General features: G+C 42.6%; 1 protein-coding gene across 5 annotated transcripts in view; it reads right to left on the bottom strand.

Moving 5' to 3' along the window:
• Nucleotides 1-9,960, bottom strand: part of anks1ab (ankyrin repeat and sterile alpha motif domain containing 1Ab) — a 43,200-nt gene extending 33,240 nt beyond the window's left edge. For 4 of the 5 annotated variants that reach the window (XR_011035460.1, XM_068316095.1, XM_068316096.1 and 1 more), the window contains exon 1: nucleotides 9,458-9,925. Coding sequence is in view for 3 of the 5 variants with exons in the window: in XM_068316095.1 (XP_068172196.1) it covers nucleotides 9,458-9,751 (294 nt within the window). In the remaining 2 variants the exon portion in view is untranslated. Of the gene's footprint in view, nucleotides 1-9,457 lie in introns of all 5 variants that reach the window. The other variant, XM_068316097.1, reaches the window with a different exon arrangement.
• Between the last annotated feature and the right edge of the window lie 4,294 nt (nucleotides 9,961-14,254).

Below are 14,254 nucleotides of genomic sequence, written 5' to 3'. Positions count from 1 at the left end.
CTAATTTAGTTCATCCCATTTCATTTTCACAGATACTGGAAACAAATTAATTTCAAAACAAATCTATTAAATATGCATACAACATATTTAAAAATGTTAAAATAGGGGGAATGTGGCATGATAAATTATGTTTTTATTGGGATCTTCATTTAAGTTGTTACATAAAACCACAGCTATTAATATACCGGTATCAACTGTATGCACTTTAAATGCTTGTATGCGTGTGTGTAATTATATATATATATATATATATATATATATATATATATATATATATATATATATATATATATATATATATATATATATATATATATATAGATAGATAGATAGATAGATATATATAGATATAGATAGATATATATATAGATATAGATATACAGTATAGATATATATAGATAGATATATAGATACAGTATATAGATATATACTGCATATGTATAAAAATGTCCCTCTCACGCTTGTGGGGTGGTATCTGTGTGTCAACCTCAAGCTCGGGTCCTCTACCAGAGGCCTGGGAGTCTGAGGGTTCTGCGCAGTATCTTAGCTGTTCCTAGGACTGCGTTCTTCTGGACTGAGGCTTCAGATGTTGTTCCAGGAATCTGCTGGAGCCACTCTTCCAGTTTGGGGGTCACTGCCCCAAGTGCTCCTACTACCACGGGGACCACATTAACCTTGACCTTCCACATCTGTTCCAGCTGTTCTTTCAACCCTTGGTACTTCTCAATCTTTTCCTTCGTCCTGATGTTGGCGTCAGCTGGAATCGCCACATCTATCACCACTGCTCTCTTCTGCTCTTTGTCCATCACCACTATGTCCGGTTTGTTAGCCAGCAGCTGTTTGTCAGTCTGGAAGCTGAAGTCCCACAGGATCTTAGCCTTGTCATTCTAAACCACCTTTGGTGGTATGTCCCATTGGGATTTGGGTATTTCTAGTCCATACTGGGTACAGATGTTCCTGTACACTATCACAGCTACTTGGTTGTGCCTTTTCATGTATGCTGAGCTGGCGAGCATCTTACACCCTGCTACCACATGCTGAACTGACTCTGGGGCTTCTTTACATAGCCTGCACCTTGGGTCAGATCTACTGTGGTAGATATTGGCCTCTATTGCTCTTGTACTTAGGGCCTGTTCTTGTGCTGCCATGATCAGTGTCCCTGTGCTGTCTGTCAGTCCAGCTTTATTCAGCCATTGGTAGGTCTTCTTGATATCAGCCACTTCCTCTATCTGACAGTGGTACATGCCGTGTAGGGGCTTGTCCCTCCATGTTGTCTCCTTCTCCTCCTCCTCTTCCTCCTCAGGTTTCTGCTGTCTAAGACATTCACTGAGCAGTCGTCTGTTGGGGCCATCTTCCTGATGTACTCTTGGATTTTTGATGTCTCATCCTGGACAGTGGCCCTGATGCTCACTAGTCCTCGGCCTCCCTCTTTCCGCTTAGTGTACAGCCTCAGGATGCTGGACTTGGGGTGAAACCCTCCATGCATGGTGAGGAGCTTTCTCGTCTTGATGTCTGTGGCTTCAATCTCCTCCTTTGGCCAGCTTATGATCCCAGCGGGGTATCTGATGACCGGCAAATCATACATGTTGATGGCTCGGACCTTGTTCTTACCATTCAGCTGACTTCTCAGGACTTGCCTTACTCTCTGGAGGTATTTGGCTGTGGATGACTTCCTTGCGGCCTCCTCATGATTGCCATTAGCCTGGGATTCCAAGGTATTTGTAACTGTCCATGATGTCTTCTATCCTGCCCCCTGGTAGGTCAACCCCTTCAGTTCTGATCATCTTGCCTCTTTTTGATACCATCCGGCCACATTTGTCTAATCCGAAAGACATCCCTATGTCATTCCTGGCATACAGCTTGATGTCATCCATGTAGAGGAGATGGCTGTTGTTGTCCCACTTCGGAATCGGTATCCGTAGCCGCTCTTTGTGATGATTTGACTGAGGGGGTTCAGGCCTATGCAGAACAGCAGTGGTGATAGTGCATCCCCTTGGTAAATGCCGCACTTGATGTTAACTTGGGCAATTGGCTTGGAGTTAGTCTCCAGGGTTGTCTCCCACTTTCCCATTGAGTTCTTGATGAAGGCTCTTAGTGTCCTGTTGATCTTATACAGTTCCAGACATTCCAGTATCCACGTGTGTGGCATTGAGTCATAGGCTTTCTGGTAGTCGATCCAGGCGATGCAAAAGTTGGTCTGCCTATTTTTACAGTCTCTGTGTACTGCTCTGTCCACCAGTAGCTGGTGCTTGGCTTCCCAGGTGTTACTACCAACTCCTTTCTGTGCCCCGCTCATATATTGATCCATGTGCCTACTCATCTTAGCCTCCATGATGCCTGACAGGAGCTTCCATGTTCTATTGAGACAGCTTATTGGCCGGTAGTTGGATGGGGTAGATCCCTTCTGTGGGTGCCAAACTGGAAGAGTGGCTCCAGCAGATTCCTGGAACAACATCTGAAGCCTCAGTCCAGAAGAGCGCAGTCCTAGGAACAGCTAAGATACTGCACAGAACCGACTTCCCTGTCTCTGTGGTCATTTTTTGGTCTTTTGTTTGCTTTAATAAAGACCCAGCTAAAGTTTCCACATGTTTGGAGTGTGGTCTTAAGGGTATGCTTTGGGTCTGTTTGTGGGTGGGTTTTCTGTGTACTGCAACACTGCGAGGGTCCCAGTTCTGCACCACAAAGTACAAAAAAGCCAGCTATTGTCCCTGAAATTCTTCCCACTGAGCTGGATGTTGTTGTTTAATGTGTTGAGATGCTCTATGTATGCTGTACCCGTCCTGGATTTTGAATTTAACTCAGGTGTCACCCATGTACCTGACTTACCGAGGGAGACAGTTCTACTGTAGCAGGTTAGAAATTTACATTGCTTATCTTCCATGTAGAGGTGGCCCATTATTGCTGACAATGATGATTACGGTTAGACATTAGCTCTAAAGATGTAAATTCATCCACCTGTTACAAATACAAGAATACTGTTTATCTTATACATGCTTCCTCTGGGTAATTTGTTAAGGAAACACTCCATCAACTTCCATTGTTAAGCCGATGATACGGAATTATATCTCTCGATTAAACCGGATGAAGTCAATCAGCTGTGCAAATTACAGGCGTGTATCAAAGAGATCAAAGATTGGATGACCAAAAACTTTTTGCATCTCAATTCTGATAAAACTGAAGTCATTGTGCTCACTGAGTTCTTCTCTCCTCCTTTTCCTCAATTATCTCTGTTACTCCTCCTCCTCTCTAATCTCACTCTCCAAGTCTCCAATCACACCCTACTAACTCAACTTCTTCCCTAGAGTCTCTGTGCTCTGTCCTCACAGGTTTTTCTCAGGTTCACCCCTCATCCACCCATCCGCTATGGACCTGCTCTTCTCATTCCACCAGTATCACCCCTAACCTAATCATCGGCTGGGGTCCGGCTTCCTTTTTTTTTTCCCTCCGCGCCAACATACTGATCCATCCCTCATCCACCCATCCACTGTGGACCATCTATTGTGGACCTGCACCTCCCATCCACCAGTATCACCCCTCACCTAACTGTCAGCTGGGGTCCTGCTGCCTCTCTTCCTTTGTGTCATCATACTGTTCCACCCCTCATCCGCCCATCCGCTGTGGACCTTCCTCTGTGGACCTGCACCTCCAAGCCTACCAGTATCACCCCCATCTATCCATGTGCTGTGGACCTTCTCCTCCAAGCCCACCAGTACCACTCCTCATCTGTCCATCAGCTGGGGTCCTGCTTCCTTTCTTCCTCCGTGCCGCCATACAGTCATCCACACAGCTATAATTGTGCCTTGACTTTAGCAATGGGAAACATAACCTTAACCACATTGACACTGACTCTATCTGGCCTATCTGCCACTCTCTCTCTCTGTCTCTCTTTCTCTTTCCCTGTTCTTATCTTCCTTTGATTTCTTTTCCACCCAACCGGTCAAGGCGGATGGCTGCCCGAGAGAGTCTGGGTCTTGCCCGGAGTTTCTTCCTCATCGAAGGAGTTTTTCCCCACCACTGTCGCTTATGCTTGCTATGGAGGGTTCAGTTGGGTTTCTCTGTCTGTTAAAGCGCTTTGAAATGTCTGTTGCCATGATTAAGTACTATATAAATAAAATTTGATTGATAAATTGTCACCCTTTTTATTGAGTAGGCCCGAAAAAGTCTAAATATCTATTAATCTGATCACAAAACTCGTATCTCAGTCTACTCAATTTAGGTTCTACTAGGTTAACAAGGAGACTGGTGGTGGTGAATGAAAAGTTGAAATCTCCCCCCTAATGACACACTGAGCAGGTGTGAGCGGCACAGAGGTGCATTCAGGGTACATAGAGAAAACCAGTATTCAACCCAAAAAACTGTTCAAACAGAAATAATAAGAAAAGAGTACTGACAGTAAAAGTAACACTGGTTTACAAGAGCAATATGTGAGGTACTCAATGCAGCATTTTTGTGTGTTAAAGTTCTATTTTTACATTCAGTATTCATAACATTATTTGAAGCTCTCTATAGGAGTGCTACTCAAAGATTAATTACATTCAAAAACAGTCCTAACCATTTTTTTCAGAGAGTGAGCCCAGTTGAATAAGAAGTCCAACACAAACAGGTCAGCAGTTACAAAAGTTTTTCAACCCAATAACAATTCAAAAACGTCCTTTCATAAATTAATAACAGTTGAATGCCAGTAATTGTACTCAATACTTTGCTTTCTATGTTCACATATTGACACATATTCATGTTTCCATATCTGAGCATACAGCTCACCTTTCCTGTGAGCCCCGTATTTTGCTTTATATAGTTAGTGGTTCATCACTCAATGAGCTGTAGTGAGTCACATATATATACCACTGTAGCACCCACAACCACATCCCTAACCCAAACGAATCCCTTGAAAACTGGAAGAGAAACGGACCCTTTGGAGCGGCTTCAAAACAGGAAGCCCTTGAGAACAGGACACTCCACCTAACATGGCCTGAAAAAACAGTGGGATCAGAGATCAGAGGGGTGGAGCAGGGAGCAGCCACTGCACAGGAAGGAATAACAAAGAGAATGGTTTAAAAGGGAAAGAAGACTTTAGGGTATGTCCAAATGTTGTGCAGTAACACCCAGCAGCGCTTGTTGTCAGGATGATAGATAGTCACTACATACTTAAAAAACAAACAAACAAAACCCTCTTGTTTATGTGACCATAGTAAGAAACCAAATAAAAAATAATTTTTAAACTATTAATACAGCCTTTTCCTCAGTAAAATCAATTGTTCCATCACTAATTATTCAGGCCTAATACTGTACATCCTTTCTGCTGTACAATCATTATACAATGAAAAAGGCATTCCCCATAAAGGTATGAAGCACAAAAAAGTATCATTTTGCATTTTCAATATGCATTAGTATTATTTTTATATATCCCACTAATAAAGTATCATCTACTAGCGGGAACCTGTGGAAATTCCACAATGAAACAATACTATCAGACTTCATGGTATTATAAACCAAGTGCACCCACCGTAGTCACAAAATCAACGTGGTGGCGTAACGACTTTGTGTTGGCAAATCATGGATTGCGCTGGGCGGACATTGCAGGCTGTAGATGAATGTTAGCAGGCTAACTGGAGAAAGAAAGCTAACTAATGGTGAGATTGGGAAAGGAGCTAACGTCAAAGGAAAAGGCACCTGTCAAAAGAGCAAGTGGAAAAGAAATTTTAGAGAAGTGATAGTTCTGTTAGCTGACTACATGAACAGAATTGTATGTAGTTACTTAAAGACCGTTTTTGTCAGATGCCCGAGGAGCATTTTGGATACTACATCAATTGTCCAATTCCAGACGGACTGTTCATGCTAGCCAGATAGTTTCACTCAGAATTTGTTGCTGTTTTCTGTGTCGTTCCTGCTGTTTGGACTTTCTGCTCAAAAACATGAAAATTGTTGGAACAGTTATGACACTCTAAAATTATATTAACTGGGAAGTCCATGTATAGTTATTTCTCCTTCTAACATAGCAGATGCCTTACGCCATATTGTTCATGGGATTCCTTCTGGCAGATATGCCGTCATTGGTTGGGCGACGTGATTGGTTGGGCGACGTGATTGGTTGGGTGCCGTGATTGGTTGGGCACTTGATTGACAGGTAGTTGGTGGAGTTGGTGACAGCATGAGACTTCCCAAGTGAGCTTATTCAAATACATAGGTGGGGATAAACAAAGTATAAACATTCTTTATAAATATTTTATGAATTTTATGTATTAGACAACAACATACATTTATCTTTAAGTTGCATTATTTATTGAACATTTGACCAAAAAAATGAAGTCAAAATCATGTAAACCTTTACTTTCGGAGTACAGTGCATCCTCGTTACTCGCGGTTAATGCGTTCCAGGAACAACATGCGAATAACAAATTCCGCGACATAGCGACAAACTATTTTTCTTATTATTTAGGGTAATTTAAACGTTTATGAACCCTCCCCATACTGATATAAAACCACCTTTCATCTGTATTATCTTTTCCCACACGCTTATTGACTGTTTAAAGCACTTTTGTTCCTCATGGAAGTGCGTTGTGTTCCGAGACTCACGCAATGTAGCGCACTTCTGGATGCCGTTAGCCAATAGATAGATAGATAGATACTTAGAATGCACGTACGGTATCACGTGACTACCTACCAAAAATCCGCGATGAGGTAAAGTCGGGTGTGTTGATGCGCGAAGGCACGAGGGCGCACTGTACTGTGTTCAGTAGTCTGATTGCACTTGAGTAAAACATGTTGGTCAATCTGGAGGTCTGTGCCTTGATTGACTGGTACCTCTTCCCAGAGGGCAGCAGTGAGAACAGGCTGTGGGCGGGGTGTGAACGGTCTCTGGTGATGCTTGTGGCCCTACGCAGACATCTGGTGTTGTAGGTGTCTGACAGAGGATAACTGTACACCTACAACCTTCTGCGCTGACTTCCTGACCCTTTCCAGAGCCTTCCTGTCATCCTGAGAGCAGCTGTTAAACCACACCAGCATATTGTTGGTGAGGATACTCTCTACAGAACACCTGTGGACGGACAGCAGCAGGTCCTGGAACACGTTTACTCTTCTCAGGGACCTTAGACAGTACAGGCGCTGTTGAGCCTTTTACACCAGGGCACTGGTGTTAGTGCCCCATGTAAAGGCATCTGAGATGTGCGTTCTCAGGAATTTGAAGTCGCTGACCCAGTCGCTGACACTGGTAACATTTGTGTTATCACAGAATCTAAACTAATTCTGACATATTTTAATCCTACAAATTCACAGAAATTATTTATAATATACAAGGGCATGAGATCACCATTACAATACTGACAACAGTCCTAGAAAATAAAGACTGAAATAAGGGAAATCAGAATCTAATGCTGACACCAGTTTAGATATTCACAAGATACAGTGATTTGGAGATACTAAATGACATTGACACAATGCTAATTACCCTCCACAGGAATAACTCTACAATTTTTCAACTATTACAATAATATGTAAGGTCAAAGAAAGTGAATGAGAATCACTCCTACACAGAACTGTCATATAAATAGGTTCTTCACTAATACCTGTAGAGACAATCCCCACATATATATTTGAATAAATTCACTTGAAAACCTCACGCTGTCATGCTTCAGGTGTCTACCTGGAAGTTTGGGCAGCGAGACGAGTTAGCTGTGGTCTTCACATTTGTCCATGTCTCTCACTTACGGAACCATTTTGGCTTCGTCAAACATAATGGTTTATATTCTATGATCGTGATGGACTTCACGTTACTGTGTGGGGAACCCCGATGCTTTATTCACCAGGACCGAACTCACACAGTCTACCCGGCTGGCCGAACTGTAACGCTGAAAGCGGCCTTTGTCTTCGCGTTCATCCGTCCCACACACACGGGGCCGTTACGGCTTCGTTGGACACAGCGGTAAAAGAAAACAAACGAAGTCTGATATTATTGTTTTATCACGGAATTTTTTACGGGTTCCCGCTAGTTTTTGTTATAATAAGATAGCATCTATTTAAACCCTATAAATACCCCTTACATTTTGGTTAATCTGGATATGGATTGTGCCCTGCGATAAGCTGGTGTCTCATTGGGGTGTACCCCAACTCTAGCCCATAGCCACCTGAGATAGGCTAAAGCAGACATCTGACCTGCAAATGGAATAAGCAGCTGTAGACAAGATGATTGTGATCATCTCATCTACGAGAAAATGGATGGATGGATAGATAGATAGATAGATAGATAGATAGATAGATAGATAGATAGATAGATAGATAGATAGATAGATAGATAGATAGATGGATGGATGGATGGATGGATGGATGGATGGATGGATGGATGGATGGATGGATGGATGGATGGATGGATGGATGGATGGATGGATGGATAGATGGATGGATGGATGGATGGATGGATGGGTGGATGATGGATGGATGCATGGATGGATGGATGGATGGATGCATGCATGCATGCATGCATGGATGGATGGATGGATGGATGAATGGATGATGGATGGATGGATGGATGGATGGATGGATGGAAGGATGCAAGGATGCATGGATGGATGGATGGATGGATGGAAGGATGCAAGGATGCATGGATGGATGGATTACAGAGCCAGTAGAAAGTGTCAAACTCATTTGAATCTGCTGTACAGATTCAAATGAGTTTCTGTACAATCTGAGTTACAGATTGTACAGAAAAGGATTGCTTCCCTCTGTGTTACTGTATGTACTAGAATATAATACATGATCAGTCAGCAATAATGCCTCACAGATTTGTGTTCCAATGCACTATTCAAGTGCATTGGGACACTTTTAGTAGGAAATTGTTAATATCGGGGTCTTTGCAGTGCTCTAGGGCGCTCTACATTCATGGTCCAAAGTGTTTAAAAATCACAAGTTAAGGCTTTTGGGGATAATGGGCTGGGGTGGGGGCTGCTTGCAGTGGGCTGAGAGTAGATGGCGCAAGACGAAGCAAAAGAGCCAGAGGAGTGCAGGAGGAGACAGTAGAAGCGTGGGTCGGCCCCTGAGACATGTACTGAGTGGATGTGGAATGACAGCACAAGCCCAATTAGTCTTGGATGCCAGGGCTGCTACAGGGAGGTCGGTGCAAGTGATCAAGCCATTCATGCATTCAAGCACTCACCCACAGGCATCTACGCCAACAGCCTGGGTAAAGTTATTGCAGTCTATCACTGCTTCTAGTGGACTCATGATCACTCTCGTAGAGATAACTGCTTTTCCTTTTCTTTTTGTTCTCCCTCCAGAAATGTTTGGATCTGCCCTATCGTATTTCTTAATTTCTCAATAAGCCTCAGTTACATCCATTAGCTGGCTCATACATTTTCTTTTACACACCTTCTCTTAAGGACATTTACACACTCTACTTAAAAGCCACACCCTTTGTCCTCTACTCCCTCCCACTGTTTTCCCATCCCCAGAACAGGAGGATTACCTCATCCCACTCAGAGGCAAAGGAAGGCATCCGCTCCATTGATGGCAGCCCAGAGCTACAGTTAGACACAGATCCACTGTGGCTAGTCAGACCTCCATCCTCTTCCCCAAATGGTGGTGCCAACAAGTCAGAGTCTGATTTAGACAAGCTTCGAATCAGCCCCAGGTCTGTAGGTCTAACTTTGACAACTGCCACCGATGCAGATGCAGCTGAAACATCATGTGACGCCTTAGTGTCAGCCCTTGGATTCTTCAGCAATGTGGTGGGGTGGTCATCCGGAGTGTATTCTGCCATTGCTTAAAAGCTGTCAAGTCCAGCTCAAGATCCTACTTCTTACAATGCTCTAACTTGGTTAGTCAGTCCAGAGTCCAGGGAGTTGTGGAAAGCTAGCACTGAAACACACAGATAAATGACTCATAAATAACGGAGGTAAGACACATTTACCTGTGCACCAATGGCCCAACTTGCTCCTGTTTCAAGTGGAAAGGATGATTCAAATGAGAGGCTCGTCATGCACAGAAACAATCATCATGGTCCTCCCACTAGTTGTATCCTGCTGCCCTCCCCTTTTGACTCTCTGCCCCAAAGAGACCCCCGCCTTTATCCTCTCAAACATGCAAACATGTTCATGATCTAACAGACTTTCTTATCAGGTTATGCAAGTATGCAATTCTTAAATGAGAACTTCAAAATATGATGTGCAATGAAGCTTAAAAAATTGTGGTGGTATGCATTACATGAGCATGTACTGCATACCACTATCTGTTGGTATATACCCAGTGCTTTAAGATAATGCCTGAAGGCTAAAAACCTAAATTCTTGAATGTTAAGTCAAGGAAGTCTTAATAGCGTACCTGTTGACTTGTGTCCTTGGTGCTGGTTTCTTGTGTTTCTGTCTCTGAGGTTCTTTCCATGCTTCTCTGAAGGACCTGCTCTGTCCCGTACTACTGATCAGAGGAGGGGAGAATCGCCTTATTCAGACTGACAGCTGGGGTAATCAGGTTACCGAAGTACTGAGCAGTGACTACTGTTATATAGGGGGCAGCAGTGACGTGCGGTGAGGTTCATGGCTGGTGAGGCACTGACTTCATCATAATCAGATTTACAAATATATGAACCACAGTTTAGCTTATTCACTATTTAATTAGCAACAGTGAGTGAGTTATGTTTAAAATATCTTAGCAGAATTATTTATACATACAAATTGTAACACACAAATAAGCACATTTGATTTAAAAAACCTTTATGTTGTTGCCATCATGCTTGCTAATATGTTATGTTTACTTGCAAATGAAGTCCATGCTCAGCTCTTTCCGCACAAAAGCATCGATAACTTGATTGTAGCTTGTTGTCACTTATTCTGCAGCCGAGGAGTCCCAAGAAGAATCCCTGGGATCACTAGTGCCCCCTACCATGTGGCAGGTGAACTTCGTGGCTCACTTAGTTCCTCTTCCCAGCCGTTTTAAGATTCCTCAACTCAAAAAAAGACGTTACACACATACAGTTTTGACAAAAAACACTGTACATGATATACATTAGGTGAACTATGGAAATTTTGTTCATATAGCAAACGTGTTTGAACATTTTAATAGCGACTTATAGAAAGATAGCATTACGGTCTCACCATTTAGCTACCATCACAGCCAGCCAAATCCCAGTGAAATCCATGGTGAGGCTGTGAAATGTGAAAATTTGGCGATTTTGAGTAAAAATGATCTAAAATTTGTCACGTTAAACGGAAAATAACTTTATAACACACATCACTGGATAAATAAAACCATTCAATTTATTTCTTCCATTTTCCTTTTTTTTTCTTTCTTGATGGCAGGTGAGGCCCTGCCTCCCCTGACCACACGTCACTAGGGGGCAATCATGAGTCCTCCTTCTCTCTGTGTTCATGATTGAACTGGGCAGACGCAGAAATAGTAGATTGTTTAAATTCAGTTTATGTGCTTATGTTTTATACTGGATTGCTAAACTATTGCCCAACACTTCACAATGTATTGTTTTTTTGTTCAGGACTCAGCCTTAGTGGAATAGTGTGTGTATAAATATCATTCATTCATTGTCACAACCGCTTCATCCGCTGGAGCCTATCCCAGCTGGCTTAGGGCATGAGGCGGGGGAAAACTGGGTGGATACAGGCAAAGCCTACGCTGATTATGCCATGGTGGCAGGGTTAGAAGGTTGGCAGAGAGCTTACTGTACAATGCAGACATGACACTTTCAGAGGTTTTATTTGCAGCTTTAGTCAGTCACAGTATAGGGAGTTGGGAATCAAGTCGTGATGCTGTTTCTAGTGTGCATAGGAATGACGACAGCCAACCAAAATTTTAAATCATAATGCTCCAAATAACAAAGTACATACCCCTTTTGCTGCAGTACCCATCTATCCATCTATTTATGACCTGAGGTGCAGCACATGATTTTAGATGTTCTTGTAGATGCTTTTCATCTGTAAAATGTTTCCTGGGATGTCATCTCTAACAGACTTTCCTGCACATATTTTACAGGCACAAATCCAGTCCGGGCCAAAAAGGTAACACATTACATCAAAACGGACTAACTCTAATGCCAAACTCATTACATTATATTGATTTTAACTACATCACTGGGATATATCTGCATGAGCCCATCTCACAGATATCATTAACCAAACTATAAATGTCGCTGTGCTTTATTGTTCTTTGACTCAGGTGTATACGTAAAATATGTCTTCTTAGAATCTCGAGATGCCAAGAATAAATCCAAATAGTAAATTCTGATTTTATGGAAGGAATGTATGAAATATCTCCTACGCTGTACTGTGCATGACTCTATTCAAGACGAGATGATGCTGTCTCTTGTGCGACATCCTTAGTATTCACAAGCAACAGCAGCAGTGAACAGTGCACCTCTTTGCCCTATGTCCTCAATCAGCCAAGTTCTTTGCATGTTCCCTCCTCCCTGTGGGCAGTGCTGGTGTGTGCATGACAAAAAAGATAACATCCTTCTTTCACCAGGGAGGTTCCACACAACCACACATTGCTTAGCCGGCAATAACAAAGGCCACATCTAATGAAGCACATTGACTTGATCATCTAATGATCTGTATGACTGTGATGAGGATGAAACAATTATCCATATAGTTTATGTCATTTTAAACAATAGAGGGTCTGGAATACAACATGTTTCAAGATAATGACATCTTCACGGCATATTAGAGTGACTAAAATAAAAGATGCATCCCATCCTTCAGCTGGCTGACTGCTGAGCCTCGGGCTAAAGACAGCAGTGACTCATGAACAGTCTTCTCAAACAAAGACATGCACACTGTGCTAGTCAGACAAATACACACTGGAGAGCAGAACGTGCACACACTGGAGAGTAATGTTTTCATGGGAACTGTTTGTGTTTGAGTGCGTGAGTTTTTGTGCTCTTGAATCAGTTGCGTCGCAGTTTCACACGCGGATGGCTTTTCAGGATTCTTTTTTATTTTTTGTGCAATTCTTCCCACCTGCCCAATGTGTCCCCAGGTACACAACTGACATTTCTAATAACACCACACAAGGCTTAAAATCTTTTTTTTTTTCTCACCACTCTGGTCTATAAATCAGAATCCCACTCTGCAATTTGGTGCCTTGCAGTTCCCATTTGATCAGCTGGCATTACAGCAACAGGGAATGAGGCCACTGGGTAAGGGAGCTAATAAAATTAATCAACCTAGGAAGCTATTACCTTGGGAAAGGCTGTTTGGCTTCAGAAAAAAATCTGAAAACAAGCAACAAAAGCTCCATATCAGCCTCTCATGAACACCATGAAACGTTTTGTGCAATTCCCAGTTTGCCTGGGAATACGCAGACCTAAATGAAAGTCACGATTCACACTCTGAAAATCCAGACTGAGTCTGGCGTGTGTTTTTTTTCCCCTTAAAAAGTCTGACAGGGTGTCAACCTGAGAGTCATGGACAAAAATGCTTTAGTGGTAGCCTTATTCTTTTCCCCAAGACTAGAGGAATGTCATTCGGCTTTTATCGTCAGTCCAGAAAATTGTAAAATTCATGTTCATCACTGTAGAAAAACCAAAGACATGACACCATACTCTATCATGTTATCCTCTCAAAATAGACAAGTAGGAGGTCATTTAGAGGCATTATGGAATGAAATCCCTTTAATAGCATCACCATTGAAACTACCCACTGTTGGTACAGAGTGGCTGAAGATTAGGCTTCTATGAAAGCTTTTCGTCAGACACAAATAGAGGTGAACCCTCAGCAGGGAAATGGGAGTGCTAGTGTGCATGGCTGAGTGAAGACGTAGTGTTGGATATCCATCAGTGTTAGAGAGGGCGAGTGAGACTGACAGACAAGAAAGCAGAGACAACATTTTTATTTGGCAATGTTTCAGGGTTCATCTGTCAATTTACTCAGATCCCTGGTTAAAAGAAATAACCAATACGAGTAAAAAAAACATACCATAATGTATATTAGCAATACCCCCCCCCCCCTCCACGCTGATCTCTCTCTCTCTCTGTCCCTCTCTCTCTTTTTCTTTTTTTTTTCTTTAATTTTTAAAAAATTTTATATACTGAATTGATCCCCGAAGGGAAATTAGTGGCACACTCTAGTTAGTCACATGCATATATATTAGTGTGTACAGGCCCTGAACACACACACAGAGACAGACAGACACACACACACACACACACACACACACACACACACACACAGACACACACACACACACACACACACACACACACACACACACACACACACACACACACACACAAGGGGACTGTACGCATGCAGGGGGAGGT

The sequence above is a fragment of the Antennarius striatus genome, chromosome 5 (assembly GCF_040054535.1).
Source record: "Antennarius striatus isolate MH-2024 chromosome 5, ASM4005453v1, whole genome shotgun sequence".
NCBI classification, from domain to species: domain Eukaryota; kingdom Metazoa; phylum Chordata; class Actinopteri; order Lophiiformes; family Antennariidae; genus Antennarius; species Antennarius striatus.
Note: the sequence above shows the minus strand (reverse complement) of the source record. Positions and strands in the feature narration are given on the sequence as shown.